The sequence below is a fragment of the Natator depressus genome, chromosome 11 (assembly GCF_965152275.1).
Source record: "Natator depressus isolate rNatDep1 chromosome 11, rNatDep2.hap1, whole genome shotgun sequence".
NCBI lineage: Eukaryota > Metazoa > Chordata > Testudines > Cheloniidae > Natator > Natator depressus.
In genome coordinates this window covers 38062667-38088656 of record NC_134244.1, presented here as the reverse complement: position 1 = coordinate 38088656, position 25990 = coordinate 38062667, and the positions used below count along the sequence as shown (strand labels likewise).

The 25990-nt window shown below is 40.9% G+C and overlaps 1 protein-coding gene across 1 annotated transcript in view; it reads left to right on the top strand.

The window, feature by feature from the left end:
- Positions 1-25990, top strand: part of ABCB11 (ATP binding cassette subfamily B member 11) — an 80198-nt gene that overhangs the window by 4817 nt on the left and 49391 nt on the right. The window contains exons 2-10 of the mRNA XM_074966832.1: positions 6397-6499; positions 8690-8711; positions 10705-10753; positions 13823-14064; positions 17572-17659; positions 19054-19187; positions 20749-20920; positions 22672-22796; positions 24815-24989. Of these exons, the coding sequence (XP_074822933.1) occupies positions 6424-6499; positions 8690-8711; positions 10705-10753; positions 13823-14064; positions 17572-17659; positions 19054-19187; positions 20749-20920; positions 22672-22796; positions 24815-24989 (1083 nt within the window). The 5' untranslated portion in view covers positions 6397-6423. The remainder of the gene's footprint in view (positions 1-6396; positions 6500-8689; positions 8712-10704; positions 10754-13822; positions 14065-17571; positions 17660-19053; positions 19188-20748; positions 20921-22671; positions 22797-24814; positions 24990-25990) is intronic.

Below are 25990 nucleotides of genomic sequence, written 5' to 3'. Positions count from 1 at the left end.
GTAATGCTATAATATTGTCTTCCTATAATTTCAAGAGGTGTATGTTTTAACCACAGCAGAGCGGACTGCTGCCCAAGTGCCCTGACTTTGTGTGCTGTGATTACTTTAGTCAAGTTTAAACTCTCCATTTTATGTCAATGAACTGTAGCATGGTGACTGCAAGGTTACTGACACAAGGTGCAAATAGTCATTGCCCACTTAAAAAGCTTCAGACCCCGTTAATGGGTTAGAATGATGCAGACTGTGGTTGGAAATGGGTGTACACATCTTTGGCTAACTGCACTGAACTGGATCCTTGCGATTTCTTCTATGGTTCTTTCTTACATCTATGGTGAGCAACAAATCTGTCATATTTTGAATATTTGAAAGTAATAATCTACAATTTACTGATTTTAAAAGTGACTTGTATTTTTGCCCCAAAATACTCTGATGAATGATATCCAATGAATAATATCTGAGTCCATTGGTGTCAATGGGTCTACTCAAGAAGTTGAGTCACTATTTGGCATGCACACTACTATTAATCTTTCAGAGCAATCTAGGCTCACATATTCAAAGAGCAAAGAACGATATATATGACATTTTTTTCAATGCCTATTTTCAGGGCTTATTTCTAATTTCTAGACAAAGGGCCTGATCCAAAACTACTGAAATCAATGGAAAGATTGGACTTTGAACCTAAAGTTCCTTCGTATAGAACATATTTTCATTTGTTATTTTAATGTGATAATTTGTTTTTAATGACCCTGGATTCATTTTCCTTTTTATTTCCTTAGAGATTTTGGCTTATCAGAAGTTTAATATTTATAGACTGTTTGGCTACGGCAAAATGTCATTTCACTTTAATGCCATAACTGATACATCTTGTGCCATTAGTTGTTTCTGCACATGGTGGGGAGAAATATGATGATCAGATATCTTCTATTATCTAATTCTGTCCTAAACCATATATCAGCTTCTCTAGTCTGCAAAGTGCTACAAATGTTCTGTAGCTAGACTAGGGTGACCAGGCAGCAAATGTGAAAAATAAGGACAGGGAGTGGGGGCAATAGGAGCCTATATAAGAAAAAGACCCAAAAATCGGGACTGTCCCTATAAAATTGGGACATCTGGTCACCCTAAGCTAGACATCCAACCCTAAAAGGACAGTCTGTTCTAGCACTTGCCCAGCCTGTTAGTCTGGTGTATTAATCTGTTTCTGGTAATCAGCAGAATGATGCTTGCTGAGGAGTATGTTTTTTGAGGAGCTTCAGAAAGGTAAAAATGCTTATTTAAAACAGTTTGTTCCTTCTTTATTATGATCATTCACAATGTTACAGGAAAAGTCAGATCATTTCACAAAGTCTGGTTCTATCAAAAACTCCAATGAGACTCTTTGCCCAAAGCCAGTAGCAAGAGAGAAAAATGACATTTCACCTTTACCTGTTGAATTTTTTTTTATAATTTAAAGCAACCTTCAGTAGGCTTTATGCATCAGAATTTTGGGTTTGGAAGGTTTCAGCTGTGTAGGATGATCTGTAGTTGGATTTGTATCAACTGGCTGAATCTAATCTCGATCCATGGGTTCAAGATTCTGAGGTCACTGACGCTACAGAACTCTTGCTTATACCCCTACAGGGTGAAGCCACACCTCTCTGACTGCCATCTAGAACGGGGGGGGGGGGGGCAATTCATGATGTCAGCAGGTGTCTGTCAGAGGACATGAGGGAGCATGCCCTGAATCTGACTGGCAGGAAGCCAGCTACAGAAAGTTTTAAAGAACAAAGCCCTTCCTAATAAAAGTACTAACCATACGTTTTGCTCTCAGTGTAGTGACCTGGGATGGCATGTGAGCATCAGAGCAAGCAGGCTCTTTGTTTTAGAAAGGTACCAGATCTGTTACACAAAACAATGTAATGACTGTGATCTCATGTATTCTAACACAATGATCTTTAGCTGACCACATACATTTGACATAGGAAATGCAATACAATGCAACATTTTGGCAAGCACTTCAATGGAACTTGTCACACAACAGTAAGCAGCAGGCTCAGTAGCAAGTGTTCACAGGATCAGGGTCCATCTCAAATGATTTTACAGAGTTAAATACTACAGTTGCAGAGAGAGAAAGAGACAGAGAGGGAGTTTTGCCTAACTCAGAACGGACTCCCTCACTGCAGACTATGACATTATGTTTCTGAGGTGGAAATGCTTCATCGTATAGATTTTCATCATAGGGCCAGATTTGCTTTGGCTGCTTTCCTCCGATCCAGTTAAATCAGTCTCATGGCTGCTTTGCATTCACAGAGCTGTTGAAAGAAGCCGGAATGTACCAGTGAATTGAGCCCCTTAGCTTTATATTTTAAAAAGTCTCATATTTGTTGGCGCAATGCTGTTTCCGGGTGAGTTTTCAAATATTTAAGAATTGAGGGTATGAGCATTTCTGCAGAATTTGCTCACACAGTGCAGAAAATCAACTTGGGAATGAAGTCATCATTACATAGCAGAACATATATTTTCACAATCCGGTTTTGCAGTTCCATTTATAATTACACTTGTGTGAATGTAAAGGTTAAAGAAACATTATCGAGTTTGCCTTTGGAAATACTGGGTAGTCAACAAACTTCTTTGTACAGTCAGTTACTGTTCTGTAAACACAGTGACAATACACAGCAATTAGAGCTGAGGCCAAGGAACTAGTCCATTTAATGTGTTTAACTTAATAAACAAAGGATTTATTTTGGTTATACCCGTCTGAAACATCTAATCCTTTACAAATAATAATCATAATGAATAAACATGTCTGCTCTTTGTAGTTTAATACCCTAACCCTAACAAGGCTGATCGATTGTCATTGTCTGAACAAAGTCTGTTTGCCATACTGTAAACAAAGGAAGTAGTTGTTGGTAGTAGACTTACTCCCTGTGAAACCTACATGATAATACAGACAGTTTCTAAGACCCACAGGTCAGGGCATTAATGATACTATCTATACTTACAGCAAGAGAAGTAGATGTTTTATATGCAAACAATGGTCTCCAGTGGCATAATTCCTAGTAGAATTGTCAGAAGTGATCACCTTCTTTTCATAGAATAAGTCAAATGAGTTTGCAAGTTGTCTCTTACAGATGTTGTTAATACAGCAACCAATGTTTTGGCTAATTTAACCCAGTGAATTAATAACTTTGATAAAATTATACTAATTAACAAAACTTTACGGCCTTATACATTTCTCCTGCTTTTGTGTGTGTTTGCATGCGTGTATCCGACATGCATGGAAGAGTTGGAAAATTAGGCAAACCTTAGGTTGTTTGCTTATTTGTATTGGCTTTTCCCCATGTCTCTAGGAATCCTGTCAAGTTTATCAGGACTTTGCATAAATGGAGGAGGGTCTGTACTCTCTGCGTAGCCTTGCTCCCACCCAGAAGCTAATCAACACCTTTCATATGTGTTTGATACAGACTAATTTAGAACAGATGCTTTTGTTACAAAGCATAGCTGTAGCCTGTGATCAGTGACACAGCTGCCCTGAGGAGTTTAGAGAATATAAGAACGGCCATACTGGGTCAGACCGAAGGTCCATCTAGCCCACTATCCTGTCTTCCGACAGTGGCTTGAGGTGCTTCAGAGGGAATGAACAGAACAGGTCATCATCAAGTGACCCATCCCCTGTCGCCCATTCCCAGCTTCTCACTTTTTCTCAATGTACTTTTCTTTGGACTTTGGGACAGTCTGAAAAACTGCTTTCTGCTGGCCTCTTGTTTTAGAGTTTTAAACTCGTTAGCTAGCCACCACAACTGCTAGCTGAGGAACTGTTGTGTATTTTCACTGTGGGAGTGGGTGAATCGTGTTCTACAAAATGATTTTAAACTGCTAGGAATTTGTGCTTAGTTGTTTTCTTTTTTAAGGGGGGAAGGGAGGATTGCATGTATGTGTTTATAGATTTAAAAATAAATTAGATATTCTCATGTGAATACTGGGCTTTTGCAAAATTTTCTTTCCATGCACCTGATCTGAAACTAATGGAAAGACTCCCAGTGGCTTCAATAAGCTTTGAATCAGGCCCCATGTAGGGGAGGGTGAATTTGTATACAGCAAATTCCCAACCCCGTGACATGTCCTTTAGTTGGACAAATCCTGGCTTTACATGTTTTCTCTAAAGCTTCTAAGAATACTGTCCCCCTTTTTTTCTGCATGTGTAGCTTGTGACCATTTTTAACTAAGATCACTTTTCCTTTTCCAGCAGGGCTGTAATTTTTTCCTGTTGGCCTGTAAATTTGTCCTGTTACAGGCAGCAGTTTTTCTTCTTGTGATTTTAATCTAAAATCAGGTGCAACAAAGCTTAACTGCCTGCTTCCCCACCCAACGTCTGACAGCAAAACCTTGGCTGCCCTCTGAAAAGGGGAGATTCTGAATTATATTTGCCTTTTAGAAAATAGACTTTATACGTGATTTTCTGCTCATATTATCCTAAAGGTGTATCATACACAGTCTACAAAAGGAGGATAGACTTGTGACATTACAAGCATTTTTTGTTTTCACTTGTGGCTTTGAAATCAGGCATAGTGTCTGGCTCCTGTAGCCTTGTTTAACCCAGCTACCATGTCTGCAGGGGGACTAAAAATTACAGTTGTGAAGTGTGTGTAAAAAAAGAGTTTTCTTCACAACACACCTTATTATCAGGGGTTATTTTAAATACACAGAGTTAAGTTCTTTGGGGTATAAATGGATGCAGCTCCTTTAACTTCACTGGAACTTTACATATTTACCCCAGGTGAGAATCTGGGCCCTAGAGTGTTTGAAATCTTCTCTTTAATCATTCCAGAGGAAGAAAACATATAAGCCTTTTGTGGTGTTTTCATTAATTTTTGATTCTAGCAGATCTCTTTTCCCCCTCAAATGTTAATTTTATCCCTTAAACATATTTTAAACAATTATGCACCAAATTCTCCCTCTCCCCTCCCCCCATTTTAGTTTTTCTCTTGATTGTTGGATGCAACACTTTGTTTCTAGGAGTATCACTGTTTATTGGCTAGTGGATTAAAAGTTCCATTCCACACATCAAAATCCCACTGGCTATTCTTCTACTTAAGAAAGGTGGATACAAGTACCAAAAAGGGGATATGGGCAAGGTTCAGAGGAGGAGAGGCCAAAAGGAAAGCCCAGTAGCAGGAAGGTGAAGAGTCAGGATGGGAGTGAATGGTTCTGAAAGGCGGGAATGAAAGGAAGGGAATAGACAGGAAGTGGCAGGATTTATACAGGAAGTGACTTCAACATAACTATCTATTGATCAATCTCCTATTTATCCCTCACTCTTGATTTAACGGGGGGGGGGGGGGTATCCTTATATTTCTTGCATCTTGCTGTAATTTAAGAGAGAAATTGCATCACAGCTCCTTCTGCTTTTGTGTAACTGCCACTCCATGGATTTCATACAGTGCATTAGGCAGATAAACAGCCACAGTGGAAAAGAGAAGTGTGAAGCAAAAACCTTTTAATACTAAGACATGTGAACACATAAGCAAGTGGCAAGAGGGCAACCTATATACACAGAACAATAGAGAAGGAAGCCATAGCCATCAACATGACACTCAGAAGCCTGAACAGACCAGCATAAGACTGAAATAAATGGCAGAAACAGGTAGATGCCCTGTGCACAAGAGGGTGTGGGAGGATTCAGAAAAAGAGAGAGAACAGACAAGTGCAGGACCAGCCAATGGTGCTGCGCAGCTTGGGAGAGGTGTGCTGCCATTCTTGAAGGGGTGAGGCCTAAGAGAACGAACCAGCAGTGGAGGACTCCAGGGACAGGCTGGGAGGACTCCCTGTGTTTTTCTGGTGGTTTCCAGGCCATGTAAGATGTCCTGGATGCTACCTTTCCTGCTCTATCCAGCCATTGGTTTACTAATCCCAATAAGATGATGAGGCAGACTGAGGACCCTTCAAAACCCATTCAGGGTTTAACCATGTTAAAACCTGATGCAATAAACTACCTGTGAGGTGTAACTTAGCCTGAAGCATTGTTTCTGCTAGCATGACTGTTAAAGAGAAATCCCTGCTTGTATTTTATAGGCTAACTGTGCTACAACCATGCTAGCTATAATCAAGTTGGGGAAACCCTGGCTGCGTAGCGTCTGAGCCATGCTCAGCAAGTATTGCAATATTTCACACCTTTTGAAAGACTAACATTTTAGTCACTGATAGTTAAATGTGCTTTTGTTTCAGCTATCTTCACTATCTGTAGTGTCACTAGATTTGTAGGACTGTATTCCGGTCTCAGTTACACTGGTGTAAATCCAATGTGCTTAGCGGAGTTACACTGGAATAACACGGATGTAACTGAGATCAGAATATGGCCCGTACAATGTTGTCTTATCATTTTAAAAGGCATTACTATGGTGATACTTTTTGCCTTTTCAGGGTTTCTGATTAAAGGAGCAAATCATCATGTCCAATCCTGTTGTTCTGCGGAGTATTAGGAAATTTGAAGAGGATAACTACATTTACGACTCAGATGGATCACGTAAGACATTTACTCTTTAATCAGCTTCTACTTTAATTTTAATAGCCTGTTGAAAACACATGCCATACTAGATATTGCAGTTCACATAATTATGGGCATGTTTTATTCAAAACAACTTTTGTTTACAAGCCTAAAGCAACAATCCATGTAAGTGAATGATCTCTTCTTATCAGCCTAGCTATCCACAGTATCTGTCTATATGTCCCCATCATCTGTCTACCAAATGTAACTAATCTATCTAGATTTTTCTACCATGCTCATCACCATGGTATCTGAATAATTCCATTGACTTCAATGGCCTTTCAGCAGGGATGACTCTGGCATTCCTCTTTAAATTTTAGAACTCACAATAAAAGCTGAAAACACCTGTGTCCTGCAGGTTTCTAGGGTTGATTTATTATATTTAGAATTTCTTTTAAATGTGTGAACAGGTCTTGCTTTCCTCACCCCTCTCCAAAGCCTCCTTTCTCTCCTCCTTCCACTCTTGCTTCGTTTCTCCTCTTCGAGCTTCTTTTTTTTTAAAGGTACTTGTTAAACACCAAGCATCTCTGTTCAAATTAAACAGGAGGTGGTGGCAGGAGGCTTGGGGTGTTAGGTGAAGATGAGGAGGAGAAAAATGAAGAGAAGCTGCTGAATGTATTGACCCTGTCTTATATGTTTCGGAAAAGCAGGTGGAAAATTAAAGGGACACAATATATTTATATTTAATTGAAATTGCACATGGAAGCAAGTTAACACGGTAAAATAGTAACTACAGGTGCAACAAGCAAAAGCGAGAGCACATCATAAGGAAATATATGTCCATACATGACCTCTGGATTTAAGCACAAAGCCCACACTCCATTACATCTGCCATTCCCATATGCAAGGCCCAAGATGCAGTGGAAATACTGTGCTTTCATTGGGAAGTGTGGGATGAGCAGGCCACAGAGTCCCCAAGTGCAGGAAATTCTTTGCACCCTTTGAATTGTGGTACACAGCTTTGCAGTGACCATGCAGAGCAAATAGGCATGAAAGTGTCCATGCTAAGTGCTGTGTTGCTGAATGGTAGAGAAAGTAAGAGGATGGGGATTTTCTATTCAAGCTGCAGCAAGAATTGGTTGAAAACTAAAACATGATTCCAGTCCATGTTAGGACCTAAAAATGGGCAGTGGGTTGCCAGTGCACTGGAAAACTCTAGAAAATTGCACTGACTCTTCAGGAATGTGCACAATGACTATTCAAGACAACTCTGTGCTCCCAGTGGTGTTGCTGCCGAGAGCTAGCGCTTCCTGCTGTGTCACGCAAAGTGACTTGTGATAAACATTTGAAGCACTGATCCTTCATGGTAAGGCCTCCCCAGAGGGACCACTGTTGAGACAAGATATATTTTAGGGCCATCATCCTTGACAGCGTCTCTTGATGTGAAGGGTCAGATCATGGCTGTTAGGCCATGGCCTGAGTTGCTATGGAGGCTGAGGTGTTGTACTGAGGCCGGAGTCCCCAGATGGAATTCTGCCTCTCTAAGTCACAGTTCCTCCAGGGGCTTCCCAGGAGTGAACACCTGTGTGTCAGCTCAACCTTCCTGTCAGGGGATGGAGTAGGTACTCATTTCTGTGTACTGTCAGTGCTGGTGCCAAAGCTACAGCCCCTCCCCTCTACAGCCCCTTTCAAGTTACCGGCACCCTGTGCGAGACCGTGCCACTCATCAGGACCGTGACTGACAGAACCAACTGGATAGTAGCGAACACTATTTACCATCAAAGTATTTGCCACTTGATGGGAATGTGCCCCAAATAATGTATTGAGTGAATAATATTCAGGCATGTATTTGTGGTTAATTATTCGAGGGGAGAGTGACAACATTAGCAATTAATTTATTATGCGCAATCAGGGGTGCTGGAACAATTTGTATAGTGGGGGTGCTGAGAGCCATTGAACCAAACTGTAAACCCTGTATATGATGGAAACCACTTCAAGCCAGAGGGTTGCTACCACACCCCTAGCTCCAGCACCTACATGCAGAATGAATTATTTCACCAACATTAGTACCTGGTGCCTGAGGTGGCGTATGGGTGAGAGGAGTCTCCCTGAATCCGGGGAGGGCTGGGTACCTTGGGCCCTAAGGTTTATTTCGAGAGCATGTCTGTTGGAGACTCTGCACTTTATCAATAATGATTAACTATGGTTTGTATTTATTTCTCCCAACAGATAACAACCATAAGAAACCAGAGTAAGTCCTATAGTTGCTCATTGGTCACACAATCATTATTTGTTTCTAGAGCTATCAAGTGAAATAAATGTTATTAACACATGACATTAATGCATGTATGGTATTTATGGTATTTGAGATGCGGACATGCACTTTGTTTTCTGAAACTGCACTATTCGATTCAGCTGAGGCAGGCTAAAGCAGTCTTTACAGAAGAGGTGAAGTGAAGCATTGAAGATGCAGAGTAGTGGCTGCAAAACATCAGGGTCTCCTTCAGCAAACCCCTTTAATATTAATTTTGTGTCTGTTCACACCACACACACAAGATGCACCCCAACCACCCAGCGTGGTTTGGAGAATAACATTGTGGGGGAAGTTTCAACATAAACTTCATAACTTTTAGAAACATGAGACTAGAAGTGAAAAAGATTCAGTCCAAATCATTCAGCAGGAGAGGAATTGAGATTGAAATATAAATTCCCAACTATTCACAGGTTGAAAGGTCATAGAGACCCCAATCATTCTCTGTGACTGACAAGTGCTTGTGGGGAACATAACACTTCTATTTTCCTTGATTCTGGAGTTGCTCTACACCAGATTAGACACCCTGAAAACTTTTATAATTTGCAGCCATTCTTCATGGCCACAAAGGGCTGTTTCAGGAGCAGAGAATCACTAGCATTGTTTTTTTTTTTTATTTTGTTTTTATCGTAACAGAGCAACTCACAAGACACCAGACCCAAATTTAAGCTGCCCCTGCCCTAATTACTAGAGGTTTCTTGAAACGCACATAGGTCCTACATGGCACACACATGTCACATATGTATCTTATTTAGGACACATGAAATTCAGTGGTAGCGTCAGAGGCTCAGGCCTCTGAAGAATGTGCAGTATAAATATGGCTGTAATTTATTTGTTACGTATTAGAAAAATTTTAAATGTCATGTAAACTCAAAACCAAATCCACTATTCATACAGCTCTCACCGCATAAAAATGTTTGGTATAACATAGATCCCATTCCTGTCGACTTGATAGGATCTTTAGGCTTCATAAATTACTGCTGTGTGTAATAGACTAATGTGGGCGTTGCTGGAGGGTCAAATAATACTCTCCAGCAGAAAACCTGTGCAATGGGATAGGGAGAGAGATTCCACTCCAGGCATGCAGATGTGGTGTGGTCCTGTCCAGTCAGCAGTGCTAGCAGAACTGGTGGATATGGGAGCAGGAGAGGACACTTACACTGGAGATTTACAGGAAACACAGGCCTATATCCTGTGTATCTCTGGCCTTCTTGCAAATCAGTTGTTCCTCCCTGTGACCTCAAGGAACTCCTAATTCATGTTACAAACAGTGCTGTGAAGTGGGATTAGTGGTGGCCCCAGCAGCGTAAGCCTTCATGTTTCTTTAACCATGGAATTTTGTTCCTAATCTGAGTGCTGCATATTGGCATCTGCTTCTTTGGTCCATCCCCTCTCATGCACAGTGCATCATCCTCCTGGTACTCCTGGGTGGAGGAGATTCTGCAGGATCAGAGCATGGGGGAGTTTGTGATGGAGTCACAGTCCCCCTTTTTGCATATCATCCACCCCAGGCCAACAGTCCCCTCCATCAGGAGAGCTAGAAAGGAGCAAGAAGCTGTTTAAAGTAGGTTTAGAACTGGAGTCGTTCTACAATGGTGATATGTCTACAGCTTTCAGAAAAACCTACTTCAAATCACTGCCCTAGACCAAGTCTGAGAGAGAACTACATCATATAGGATTTTAGAAGAAAAGTTGTGTGGCTAAAGTGTTCTACAAAAGAAAAATGATGCCATAGATAGAATCAAGTGAAAGAAAAGGCTCATGTTAAAAGTGCTTATAGGTATTTCTATACAAATGAAGAACCTTCTCCAGAGAATAAGAAAAAGGGGACAAGGGAGTTAAAGTCAGCTCTATATGCAATCATTAGGCAAGAGAAAATATATGAGATAGTGGAAATTGAAGGTTTATAATTCTGCATTTTGTTTTCTTGAAGGTCATCAAACAAGAAAGAAAATGAAATTCGACTTGGCTTCTTTCAACTGGTAACGAAAGTGCTGGATTTAAATATTGTACACATATTATACTGCGGGGTCACTGAAATGTATCTTTAGTTGCAGTACGTAGTTGTGACTCAGTTAAACCTTTAGGGTGAAATCTTGACCTGACTGAAGTCGATAGGAGTTTTGTCACTGGCATCAATAGAGCCAGAATTTCACCCTTTGTCATTATGTCACATGTATATTGCCTATGGGTCATGATTGTCTGCTAGGCACATTGTCATTAGAGCTAGTCAGAAATATTTGTATGATACTTTTTTTATTTTACAAAATATTTTGAAAAATATGACAATTTCAATGGGAAGCTATTTTGAAATTTTGCTTCAGAATTTTTAAATTTCATTTTGAATTTTATTTTGTTTTTTACACTTTTATGCTGTTTTTATTATTTCATGACATGCCAGTAGTAGTAGTGCTTAATATGACATAACTTAAAAGTTGAAATATATTACTATTTTTATTTTATTTTAAAAAATCATGAAGGGCAGCTGTCACTTATCATCAAACACACATAGTCTACTAAGGACTGTTGCTCCAGGCACAGTGACCATGGTTGCTGGTATTGCACCAGGCATCATGTAGTGAAGTTCCCAGATCTGGCTCAGTCCTGTGAATTCCTGAGTCTCTGGGGTGGCCCTGCGGTTTGCGTCAAATAGAGCCAGGGTGTGCACTCCTTGGTATATCGATGGACAGTCTGAGAGCATGGTGTGCTGGGGTGTTTTTATTTTCCCGGGCGACATAGCTGAAGAGCACACAGTGCTGCTTTTGAATAGAATGAGCAATTGAAGGAAAGCGAACCTTTGCAAGATTATGACATTTTGCACAAAGTCCAACCACTTTATGCTCAGGATTCAGCCCTGACAGCGAATATGGAATGCCTGTCCGCTACCATTTAGAACTAACTGAAACATTTTAAAAATAAAATAAAATAATTACTAACAATTGAAAATAAATACTGACATGTCATGAAATAATGTAAATAATATAAAAATAATAGGGCTGTCGATTAATCACAGTTAACTCACGCAATTAACTAAAATAAATTAGCTGCAATTAAAAAATTAATCGCACTGTTAAACAATAGAATACCAATTGAAATTTATTAAATATTTTTGGATGTTTTTCTATATTTTCAAATATATTGATTTCTATTACAACACAGAATACAAAGTGTACAGTGCTCACTTTATTTATTTTTTTAATCACAAATATTTGCACTGTAAAAATGATAAAGAAATAGTATTTTTCAATTCACCTCATACAAGTACTGTAGTACAATCTCTTTATCATGAAAGTGTAATTTACAAATGTAGATTTTTTTTGTTACATAACTGCACTCAAAAACAAAACAATGTAAAACTTTAGAGCCTACAAGTCCACTCAGTCCTACTTCTTGTTCAGCCAATTGCTAGGACAAACAAGTTTGTATACATTTAAGGGAGATACTGCTGACTGCTTCTTATTTACGTCACCTGAAAGTGAGAACAGGCATTTGCATGGCACTTCTGTAGCCGGCGTTGCAAGGTATTTATGTGTCAGATATGCTAAACATTCATATGCCCCTTTATGCTTTGGTTGAGCGATTGGCTGAAGTAGGACTGAGTGGACTTGTAGGTTCTAAAGTTTTACATTGTTTTATTTTTGAATGCAGTTATTATTTTTACATAATTCTACATTTGTAAATTCAACTTTCATTATGAAGAGATTGCACTACAGTACTTGTATTAGGTGAATTGAAATATAATATTTCTTTTGTTTTTTACAACCCCGTCCGCAGTTCCAGGCCAATGGGAGCTCCGGGGGCAGCGCTTGGGGTGGGGGCAGTGTGCAGAGCGGAGCCCCCTGGCTGCCCCCACACACAAGAATCAGTGGGGGACCATGCCGCTGCATCCAGGAGCTGCGCGGAGCAGCCCCCAACCCTGCTCCCTGGCTGGAGTGCCAGAGCGGGGCAAGCCCTAAACGCTGCTCCCCAGCAGGAGCTCAAGGGCTGGCTTAAAAACGCTGGCAAGCCGGATTTGGCCCATAGGCCATAGTAGCCTACCTCTGCTGTAGACATTACCTACACCGATGGGAGGGATTCTCCATCTGGTGTAGGTAATCCACCTACCCGAGAGGCAGTAGGTAGGTTGATGGAAGAATTCTTCTGTCAGTCTATCACTGTCTACACTGGGCGGTAGGCCAGCTTAACTATGCTGTTCAGGGGTGTGGATTTTTACACCTCTGAGCAACGTAGTTAAGCCGACTTAATTTTCTTGTGTACACCAGGCTTTAGTCTGTCTTATATCTTCCCCTAATTTTCACCATCACAATGTCTCTGTCTTCTATGTTTGCTCTATTTCTCTACCTTTTTTTATCCCTTGACACATTACAGCATCTGTGTATTACTTGTATCTATACTCCACCTCTCTCCAATATGTAAACCTATATTTTACACTGCATACTTATAAATATCAGTCCCCCTTGCAGCAAAGAGAGATCACTTCTCTAATAGTACCTGACCATAACACTCTACATACATTAATTGGTAGTGTGTATCTATGCAACATCCCAACCTGAGTCTATTTAGTCAAATTTCGACCATATAACCACAGAACCATCAGGAGGAAGTCACAATAATTTACCTTATTCATAGGTTGTGTAGAATGTCCTAATTTTTTCAAAAAAACATGCAAAGTAGACTATACAAGTAAATGTGAATTTCAAGGACATATTCACAGTCAACCTTTGAATCAAAGTGTGGAATACTGATACCTTGCAGTGATGCTTTATCATTTGGATTTCATTTTTTGTTACTCTCTGCAAGTCTGATTATACGTTCACTCAGAGGGTCAAACTCTGCTCCCATATTCATGAATAATTCCCACTGTAATCAAGAGGGATTACATGCCCATGCAATGAGAGTAGGATTGGTTCTACATCGTGAATCAAATATTCACTAGTAAACATTGCTGAAATTACTCTCCTGAAATGTCAATCAGGGACATATGATTAATGAATAATTAATGCATAGCTAACACCAAAATCACTCGGACAGTCTTTTTTTCCCTCTCTTAGTTTCGATTCTCTTCATCATCTGAGATTTTAATGATGGTTTTTGGTAGTTTCTGTGCTATTCTTCATGGAGCAGCCCAGCCATGCATGTTGCTTGTCTTTGGTCTGATGACAGACACATTTATTCAATACGACATTGAGAAGCAAGAGCTTAGTAACCCAGACAAGGCATGTGTGAATGGCACCATAGTGTGGATCAACAGTTCCCTTCACCAAAATGAAACAAATACATCAAAAAGTTGTGGGTAAGTGGTCCCTGGAGTTTGTTTCTTTTTCTTTCTTGTTAAACACTGTAAGTGAATTTCTTGCTAGAGAAAAGGACCCAGTTCAATCTAAGAAGCTAAATGTTCTATCTGTAGGAAACGTGCCCAAGTTCTTTCTGTTCTACTACTATGCCTCAAGTCTCACCTGGAGGGACCACATCTAGGGATGGGAGGGTATCTCATGCCTATTCAGCCCTTGGTCTCTCAACTAGAACTGCCAGCAAGGATGCTGTTTAGTGGTGGCTGTTTAGTGGTGGCCTGGTTCATCCAGGAACAAATTTGAGACCCCTAATGTATTTCACACAGGTAACTAAACATCCATTAGAAGGGAAAGACTTTTGGTAATTTTCTGCCTACCTGAACAGATTTGAACTAGTTACTTCAAGAGAAAAGGCTCTGTAGCCAGGTATCAATTCCCTGAGCCACCAAGGCCCCCGGCAACTTTTGTTGAATTGAAAATGATTCATCTGACTGCCTCTGATGTTTTATGAAAAAAGAACAGGAGTACTTGTGGCACCTTAGAGACTAACAAATTTATCTGAGCATAAGCTTTCGTGGGCTACAGCTCCCTTCATCAGATGCATAGAATGGACCATATAATAAGACAATATATATATACATACATACAGAGAACATGAAAAGGTGGAGTAAGAGGCTAATTAATTAAGATGAGCTATTATCAGCAGGAGAAAAAAAACTTTTGTAGTGCTAACCATGATGGCCCATTTAGACAGTTGACACGAAGGTGTGAGGATACTTAACATGGGGAAATAGATTCAATATGTGTAATGACCCAGCCACTCCCAGTCTCTATTCACACCCAAGTTAATGGTATCTAGTTTGCATATTAATTCAAGCTCAGCAGTTTCTCGTTGGAGTCTGTTTTTGAAGCTTTTCTGTTGCTAAATTGCTTTAAATCTGTTACTGAGTGGCCAGAGAGGTTGAAGTGTTCTCCTACCAGTTTTTGAATGTTATGATTCCTGATGTCAGATTTGTGTCCATTTATTCTTTTGCGTAGAGACTGTCCGGTTTGGCCAATGTACATGACAAAGGGGCATTGCTGGCACATGATGGCATATATCACATTGTTAGATGTGCAGGTGAATGAGCCCCTGATGGCGTGACTAATGTGATTAGGTCCTATGATGGTGTCACTTGAATAAATATGCGGTCAGAGTTGGCATCGGGCTTTGTTGCAAGGATAGGTTCCTGGGTTAGTGGTTCTGTTGTGTGGTGTGTGGTTGCTGATGAGTATTTGCTTCAGGTTGGGGGGCTGTCTGTAGGCAAGGACTGGTCTGTCTCCCAAGATCTGTGAAAGTGAGGAATCATTTCTCAGGGTAGGTTGTAGATCTTTGATGATGCGCTGGAGAGGTTTTAGTTGGGGACTGAAGGTGATGGCTAGTGGCGTTCTATTATTTTCTTTGTTGGGCCTGTCCTGTAGGAGGTGATTTCTGGGTACTCTTCTGGCTCTGTCAATCTGTTTTTTCACTGCAGCAGGTGGGTATTGTAGTTTTAACAATGCTTGATAGAGATCTTGTAGGTGTTTGTCTCTGTCTGAGGAATTGGAGCAAATGCAGTTGTATCTTAGAGTTTGGCTGTAGACAATGGATTGTGTGGTATGTCCTGGACGGAAGCTGGAGGCATGTAGGTAAGTATAGTGGTGTAGGCTGAGGTTGATGTTGGGATGGAAATTGTTGAAATCGTGGTGGAATTCCTCAAGGGCTTCTTTTCCGTATTTCCAATGCTCAGTTTCTGCAGGAGGTCAGGCTACATGATCATAATGGTCCCTTCTGGCCTTAAAATCTGTGGCTCTTCTAATTCTCAGTTTGATGAGCTTTTAAGAAAATAGACTGGCTCCAACTCTCATTACTACCTATCGAAATCTAGAGAAATATCCAGGAAGCTCCACTGAAGTATTTTGAAATAACGTAAAAGTAACAGCAGCAAATTGGTGTTCACCATGGAGATTAGGGATAATTTTGTATTTCCACATGACCTGAAGGAAATTATTATTTCAGATTGGGTACCTTTTTCATAACATAATGTAATATTTGAATGTACAACAACCACCCCTCACACTTGTCTATAGAACATTGTTTGATTTTTGCTACCATGTTAGCATCTATATTGGTAAAAAGTAACTAAGGGCTTGTTTGCATGAACGTTTAGTTCACTGCAAGCTGGGGTGTGACTCTAACCCACACTAGCCTGTTGCAAACTAACTGGCCATGTGGACTGTTCCTTACTGTGCTTTTATCTAGTCATGTTTCAAAGAGGGATAGATCAACATATGCTATGTACTCCTGAGGGAATTCTGTGCCAAAAAATTAAAAATTCTGTGCACAATATTTTAAAATTCAACATATTTTATTTGTTAAAATAACACAATATAATCACACTCTTTTCAATTATTTGCTGACAAGTATTTTGAAATAAATTACCAAAATAATTGAAAAGGGTGTGATTATATTCTTATTATGTTACTGTGTTATTCTGACAAATATAATATGCAGATTTTTGCAGAATTTTAAATTTTTAAACTTTTTTCATCTCCGTTCTCCTCCTCCTCCCTGCCCCCCCCAACCAGAACTAACATCCCTGGGTGGCCAGGGCATTCCCAGACCTCCCCTTCCAACCCCTAAACCCTCATGTTGAGTTACCTCTCCCTGCAGCTGCTGCGGGTGCCTGAACAGACACACCCGTGCTGCCAGGGAGGAGTGAGTGAGCGCTGGTTCAGGAAAACAAAGAGAATCGGGGAGGGGGAGAAAGTGGGGGACATGTTTCTGCATGCATGCAGTGGCACTGAATTCCCCCAGGAGCAGCTATGGAACTTTTAGTGCACATCAGCAGGGTCCACATGGACAGTTAGCTCACAGCAGACTAGTGTTGGGTAAATTCACACCCCAGCTTGTGGTGAACTAAATGTTCATGTAGACAAGCTTTTAGTTACTTCTGTTCATGGCAAGCTGGGGTATGAATTTACCCCACACTAGCCTGCTGTGCACTCATTGTCCGTATAGACAAATCCTATATAAGGTCACTATCTACTGAAACTATGTTGGACACCTCTTCCCCAGAACAATCCTTTCCTGCACCTTTTCATTGCATAGGTCTGGTGGTGTTTCACAACCATCCACTGCAAACTACTCTACAGCACTCCTTGCACTTCCCAGTCCCCTCCACATCTGCATTAGGCTCAGAAACAATCTGGCCCTTGAGAACAGTAGACTATTAATGAACAGCATTTTAGGGGACACCCCATCATTTCTGATATCAAAAGAAGCATTTTTGCCACTTCTTACCCCCAAGATGTGATGTTGCACCAGCTTTAAAAATCAATTACCAAAGTGCCCTTATTTTAAATTATCCTGAATAATGAATGCAAGGAATGCCCTTGAAACATCACTGGTAAGTGGACTATTAAGCAGATTTGCTGTCAGAAATTTGTAACAATATTGTTTAATCTTCTAATTTTATTTTACTTTATAGGTTCCTGGATATTGAAAGTGAAATGATCAGATTTGCAAGTTACTATGCAGGAATCGGGTGTACGGTGCTTGTGTTAGGATACCTCCAAGTCAGTATTTGGTTCCCCATGTTATTTCCAATATATAAAACACTAAACTGTTATGTTTCATGATAAAGGCTCCTATTTACTGTATATTTTTGCACAATGTAATGGCGAAGGCATGTGCCCTTGCAGTGTTTCAGATTTTAATTTCATGGGGTGCAACTCGCCTCTGTGCAGAGGGCCTGCCCGAGTTAGACAACTGTAGGGCATAAGCCCATGTTGGTCCATTGCATAGGGGTGAATGTCACCCAGTGTGAGATTAGTGCATGCAGGTTCTGTTGCACCACATGAAAAGTTTGTTCCACAATGGTTAGGGAAACAAAAAATTGACTAACATAGCCAAGTTCAAAGTGTCAAAAGCATCATACCCAAATGTCAGTGAGGACAAGTTATTTCTTTAGTCTTTATCACTATACAATATGATATATATTTCATTCTATCTACCGTATAAAGGACCTGATTCTCCTCTGACTTGCATAGGAATATATCAGGAGTAGCTGCAATGAGGCCTATGGATATACACTTGGATAAAATTGGGTTAAGAGGAGAATCAGGCCCAGAATTTTCTGAAGTAATGGCTCAGACCACTACAGCTTATCCCTGTGTGATGTGCTCTGGGGTTTGGACCGTTCCTGTAGAATACTCTAGTAGAGCTTTTTGTCTGTACCCCACACATTATTTTCACAGGAGAAGCCATTTTTCACTCTTCCTCCTAAAAGCACGTGGAATTTTGCTGGTGCAGAATGGTTGCTGCCCTAGCACTGGCTTTGTTTTGGCAGTGAGTGATGTGATCTGAACATTACATATACATATAGATAGCCAGATTTTGTCCCCAGGGACAGCCATGCAACCCCATTGATGTCAGTTGTCTTGCATTACCTCTCCAACTCTTATAAGGGAGGCAACTGCTTGGACCAGACCCTGTAAAACATGTCAGCTTATGTAAAACAAAAGGCATAAAATTAGAGCTGGGCTGGAAAGTGTTTTGACAGCCCACGAATATTTTGGAGGTGTCAGAAATTTTCCAATTCTGCATTGGGACAAAACTGAGACCTGAAATAAAATACAAAATACATCTGGGGGGCGGGAGAAGAGAGAGAGAGAGACCCACCCACCCACTCCTGAATAGCCAATAGCCCGATGATTAGGGCACTCACCTCAGAGTTCGGAGGCCTATGTTCAAGTCTTTGCTCTGAATCTGGAAGCAGGGTCTCCCGCATTCCAGGTTCTGATGAAAATTCCCAGGCAGCTGTACATCAAGCAGATGTCACATGTATATAGTTAGAATATATTCCATGTTAATGGTTATCTCATCATTAACCATGTTACTTTTTTGCAGTTGTGGGAATGGAAAGGGTTTTCTTAACAATAAGTCAGTATCCACATTACTGTCTTCCCAGATCTGCTTTTGGGTAATGTCTGCAGCTCGTCAGATTCAGAAAATCAGGAAAGCATATTTCAGGAAAATAATGAGAATGGATATAGGCTGGTTTGACTGTACATCAGTAGGAGAACTGAATACACGAATCTCTGAGTAAGTAATCTAGAAGAACCCTATGCCACAGTGCATGTCTTTTTAGTTTCTAAGGTGCTGTGAACAATACAGCAGTACATAAAAGACTTTAGAAGACTCAGTCCACTGGGGGCTATTCCATCTCCTATTGACTTCATTGGAAGTTGGATCAGGCTCTAAAGACCTGATCCAAACACCTTCAGGTCTTTGGAAAGACTCTCATTGACTTCAATGGGCTTTGTATGAGACCTTGAAACCCCAGTTATGGACTCCTAACTTAGGTTAAAACATAGATATTCTCGTGACAGGGGCCCATATGAATACATAGACTGTCAGAGAGGTTATCAGCTAAATTCTACTGTAAGTTCTATAGTCCACATTTGGCAAACAGGAGAACTGAATCTTATAAAGAGCTAACACAATACATCAAGGATCCCATTCATAAAAAAATACTGCATACGGAGAGAGCAGGGAAGTTACATTCCAACTATTGTCATTGTCACTTTCCTGTGACTGCAGAACTTTTTTCCCTTCTGCCTCTTGCCATTGCATAGTGGTGCCTGTCACTTCCAGTAAACTTCTGGACCAAGGTCAGTTGTGTGTGGGCAAGAAGAATTTCAGGGGAAAAAGATGATGTAAATAGCTTTGCATTTCCAACTACTCTGATATAAGCCAGTTCTCTTCTTTGGCACCGCTTTGTGTCACACACCCAGAGAATCCTCAGCATGAAAACATGCCAGAGAAACCTTCCAAACTTGTAAACATGTTTCATAAATCAAACGGTATTATTTTTGCGGTAGAGAATTTAACATCTTACTGGCTAGCAGTTTTGCTTCTTATAGCTCTTCCAAACCTCCATGCCCTCTGCTCCTAAGGGTGACATGAGTGGACAGCTTTGCATGAGGTGACAACCAAGAGCTGCGGAAGTGTGTGACCACTGAGTCATATTAAGACCCGACAGAAATGTCTTCTGCACTGAGACAGCGCATTACACAGCAGAAATGCACCTGTGTGTTCACTGTGACTGAAAACTGTGCAGTTGCTCTAGGGCTAGATAGTGATAGTCACTGCCCTGCCACACAGGAAGGGTAAGGGATTGCAAAGGAAGCCTTCCAAGGGCCTCCCACAATAGCAGTCCATACACTCCCTGCTCCCTCCTGCTCCATTCTATTCCCCCTCCAAGGGGACATGAAGCTGGAAGAGCGGTGAAGAGGGGCTAGCAGAGAGAGGGAAGAGTTGTGGTCTTGGCCTTGTCCTCCCTCCAAATCACCCCACAGAGAAGGGCTGGTACACCAAGGGAGGCAATGCAGTCTATTTTAAGGGGCAAAGGGCAGGATGCTCAGCCCCTGGGGGAAGTCAGTATCTCAAGTCCTTCTTTAGATTTCACACACAAATACCTCTTGCCATTGGATGGAGTGGCGGGAATTGTACCACCTCCTTCTCACTACAGCCCAGAGTTGCTGAAAGTGGTGATAGTGGGGAAGAACAGGGGCAAGGAAAATTACAGGGCCCCAATTCAGCTCTGAATTATAATGCAGGGGAAATGAGATTCATCTATCTTTGCTTTTCTTGTTCTCTACAGTGATGTTAACAAAATCAATGATGCTATTGCTGATCAAGCAGCACTGTTTATCCAGCGCTTCACCACCTTTGTTTGTGGATTCCTGTTAGGATTTGCTAGTGGCTGGAAACTGACCATGGTTATTATTGCTGTCAGCCCACTACTTGGGATAGGAGCAGCTATCCTGGGCTTGGTAAGAGATTTTAATGCAGTTCATGTCTTAATGCGATGACCATTTAGAGCGAGATAGTAGTATACCATAGGGCTGGAGGCCAGATTCAGGTCACAGTGGCACTGGTGTAAATACTTCCACTGAACTCTGTCGAGACTCAAGAGACTTTGGATTGACACTGCTGTTGCTGAGATCAGAATCTGACCCACAGCTTTCTTTCACTGTAGTACCTTATGTTTTAGAGAGTTCCTCAACAAGGGGCTTGAACTGTGCATGTGTGTGAGAGGGAGGAAGTTCTGGTATAGTGCCATGTCTTGTTTGCCCCATTCCCTGCTCCCCCATTTTCACTACCCCAACTGCAAGTGAGCCAAAGCTTCTCCTTTTCCGAAATCTTCCTCATTGCATTTCCCCATTTTTCTTCCAGGAAATGAAAGGCAGTGTGAAAACATAAACCCAAAAATACCCCTAAAGTTCTGTGTGGCTATTCTTGCTCTGCATTTTCTTTGTGGTGGCTGCTCTATTTCCCTCCTATCCATTTGTCATTTTGCTCTTCTGTCCATTGAATGTTTCCTCTGTCTCCCTATTTCTCTTTTCTTCCATATACTCACTGTCTCTCCCTATGGCCTGGATCCTTCGCTCCATCTCTTTCTGGCCCCAGTTTCTCTCTGTTTTCTCCACAAACCTGGTCTCCCTGATATCTGGGCAACCCTCTCTCAGCTTGTCCCATGGTGTTTCCATCTCTCCACTATCTGATGGATATTCTTTTCGTCTCTGGTGGGTCACTGTACTCCTAGTTGTCCAGTTTATCAGGGGTGTCTGGGTGGAGAAGCCTAAGCTGCTTTTAGGGCTCTGTGGCAGCTGTACAGCTGATTACTGTCATGGAATAAAAGAGGATGTGGAAGGGGTACACTTAAATGAGTCGCTGCAACTGCCCTGTCACTAGGGTGACCAAATGTCCTGATTTTATAGGGACAGTCCTGATAGTCAGGGCTTTATCGCACCTATTACCCCAAACCCCCATCCTGATTTTTCACACTTGCTATCTGGTCACCCTGCCTGCTGCTGTTCGTGCATCTGGTCTCCAGTGGCTTTGCTAAGGACTGCCACAAGGGAACAAAGAGGGAGTGCTGAGGTCTCTAATTAAGCTACTCTTATGGCTACCCTATGGGCAACAGGAACAGATACACAGGCAGGTGGGAAACTCTGAAGTAGTTGCTTGCTGCTTTTCCCCACTCCTTATTGTCAGCCCAGCTGAAGAGTGAGTCAGCACTGGAAACTGGGCGGCACCTGGCGTTTACAGCCGCTGCTCCCTCTACTTCCAGCTGGCATCCTCTGTGACTCCTTCCCTTGCTGTTTAACTCTGCCTAACCGTTCTCAGAGCTGCTTAGACCCATGCAGGAGCAATGAAGGAGGAGAATGTGAAGCCATTCATTGCCAGTTGCTCTCCCCAGTGACTCACAATCAGCAAAGCAGTTGGCAATGGGGCATGGCCATGCTGCCCAGAGTGCAGGTATGCATTGTGGCCACAGGCTAGTGTGGGTTTGTGCATTAACAGGACAACACAGAAGATTTGGAGGAGGTGAAGCGCGTAATAAAAATCTGTGGTCTATAAATTCTGCTTAAAGTACGCTGGGGAGACATAAAGTCTGGCTAGTAGTGTTGACAATGAGGAGTGCTTGCTGATCATGCTTGATTGGTTAAACACGGTACTGTAAGCACTAAAACTGGAGCAGGATAATATTTTGCCACTAATACTTCTTATGGCTTTTTAGGTGGTGGCAAAACTGACAGGCCTAGAGTTAAAGGCATATGCAAAAGCTGGTGCTGTGGCTGATGAAGTGCTGTCATCAATCAGAACAGTGGCTGCTTTTGGTGGGGAGAGGAAAGAAGTTGAAAGGTTTGTTCAGTCACATTTCTATGAGGTTTCTTATTTCTTTAGATTGAAACAATAGTGGTTTTTTGTTTTTGTTTTTAAAAAAGGTTATCATAAACTCCCAGGCCCTGGCAATTAGTCTGACAACTACAAAATAATGACCACCCAACAGCATTAAAAAAACATACCCATAGCTAACCCGTAAACTCAGCCTGCCAGCAGCATCATGCAGTCATAAACTTTAATATCTTATAACTCAGCCAGCCAGTGAATTACAGCAGCAGAATAACTCCTTTCCACCTGCCCACCACCTCCAGGAACATGCTTTCAGCCTTCCCCAAAACCATGGCAAATATGTGGCTTTTTCAGTGTTCCTGGAAAGTCATCAAGGTCAGGCTATTTCAAGCTAAGCAGAGGGCAAGTTCCAGCCACAGGGCCCTTTCAGAAAATGCCCTTCCAGCAGCCTGGTCTCTTTTATTTCTTTGAATTAGCATTCCAAATGGCTAGATATTGATGCATACTATACTGTTTCATCCACATTGCTCTAAATACCAAAAGCCGCTTTGCCAATACAACAGCCATTATCCCTGTTGTCATTCCCACTTAATGACAGCTGTTTATTAAATAAGAATATATCTATGTCTTTAAAATGAGCTTTTCAAAAGAGATTTTAGAAATACTGTTACAATATCTCCATAAGATGGAGTAGTATAGGTGTCTGTCAATGAGAAATTACTTGAAGGAAATGCAGCCTCTTTGAAAGCCTGGAAACTCAGTATTTGAATCTGTGAAAAAGGAAGCAGATTGATTGAGGTGCTGTACGGTACATTATATTATTGTTTAGAAATTAACAAGTTTTAATTACTGCAATAATCCATAGCAGATATGAGACATTATTTTAAAAAATCAAGGATGCTCAGCTCAATGTGCTCCAAAATAAAGGTTTTTGCTGAAGACCCAATAGAAATGCTTCTATGATTTATTAAAAATTCTATGTGGGTTGCAAATGATGTAAGGACTGTATATGAAAACATACGTTTCTTATATTGCTTGCAAGCCAAATATAGCATTATGTAGCCTGAGAAAGGGAAAGGGAAATTGATTACAAGCAATTGTGAAACTGACTATCCTATTTTTGTTGACCAAATTGGGAAAAATACAAATAGTAAATGAACAGTATAAACACTTAAAAGTAAATTAGATTTTTTAAAAAAATCCTTCATGTTAATAATGTGAAGTGTTATTGGCCACCAAAATTTGCTTTCTGAAAATATCTGCATAAATATGCCTTAGCTTATGGAATGTAAATACAAAGGGGCATGAACACAGTCAAAACAAAATTTAATTTGGAAGTTGCCAAAATATTCATGAACAGTTTTTCCCACTATTCACCAGGTCTAGTAAAGACATTTTTTAAAGTGTTTGATTTTTAACCTCACCATTCTCTTTAACAATAACAACAACAAACCACCTTAAACATTAATAGAACCTTGGTGTCAACTGCTTGTCTTAGTCACTCAGATGCTGAACTGCATTTCAAGTGCCATCAGACTGCAGATTCCTGTTTAGTTAACTTGATCATTTATATATTTTTTTCAATTATTTACTTTTTGTAATTAGATGTAGTGAGTTGATCGTATTATACTGCAATTCTCTTTTAAACTAATTTAAAATACAGCATGATTACAGGTCTGTCACAAATTATCCAAAACTTCTCCTACGTCAGAACAACGCAAATTCTTTTGGGCAGGTAGTTGCAGTAACTCTGATATTTTCCTATACTTATAATAGGACAGTCTACAATTTTTTTTGTCTGAGGTTGCTACTACACCCATTGGAATTATTAGCAGCTTTGCAGTTAATTTCAGTGAGAGCAGCACGGGGCCCTTACTGCAGAGGAGTAAATGCTAAATTTTTTATGGTATCCACTGTATTACTGAAGGAACATCCCTCCATGAAACAGCCTGATTGTATTGGTCTTTGCTCGTCCTAGTTTTCTGGTAAATGCAATTCATCCACTTTCATTTTTATTCTTTCTTTAGATATGATAAAAACCTAGTGTTTGCCCAGCGCTGGGGAATTAGAAAAGGGATGATAATGGGATTCTTCACTGGTTACATCTGGTTCATAATCTTCCTGTGTTATGCATTAGCATTTTGGTATGGCTCAAAACTTGTCCTTGAAGAAAATGAGTATTCACCTGGAACTCTCTTACAGGTACTGGTTATAATACTTGCCCCTTTCATGTCTGATAGTTTTTCAGAACTGTCCCTGAACATGTACATTAGTTATCACCTATCTTTCAGAGTGGTGAATACTGTCTGACCATGCTTTTCTTCTCTGCTCTTTGCTCTCGTATTTAGTTACCAAATATAAAATGGCAAAACACCCTATTTTTCCCTGAAGGACCTTCTTCTCCACTACTCCAGGATTCAGCTGCTATTTCTGTCTATAAAGTTCAAACTCTGCTTCTTGCAGCAGTGGCTGGAAGCACATTGTGCCAACTTTTATGCAGCTCTGGAAGCTGTTAGGTGAAGTAGAATGGCTGTTCGAGATACCAGTGGTTTAAATGTTATGGAATCTGAATCCTCAGATATTTTAGTTATTCTCTACTGCTGGCAGATGGCCCTCATATGGAATAACCTGAAATTACACTTGGCACTAATAGGTCAGTGCAGCCCATCAGCAGATAAAGCCCGTCAGAGATTTCCTTGACTTGCACCCAATAACTGTAGTTCCGCATTCCCAACTGGTAAATGGCAACCAGCAGGGAACTATCTTGTAGCTGATAAACTGTAGCCAACTTTGGAAGGGAATATCTCCAGTGCTGCCTTTCTTTTCTCTGCTTTCTGAGTTGCCAATCATCTTTCTTTTGCATCAAATTTCTTACTTATCACTCTAAACATATACACCCAGTCTCCACATATTCCTTTCTGGGTCACAGAGAGGTTGTGCTGAACACCCATCCAATTAATTCAGTGAGGGTTAACCAAGCAATGATTTCCCTTGTTATAACCAAAACCACTGTGCCTGGTTCCCTCTTGCTTAACTCTGATTTTACAGCAGTGTAGCTTGGATGAGTTCAGTGGATGAGTTCAGTCTTGATTTATAATAGTGTAAATGAGAGGAGAATCTGCCTCTGTGTATTTTTTATTCTCCCCTGGCAATAGAGTTTACCTGCCACACCCTGCCAGCCTCTCCTTACACATGCCTGTCTG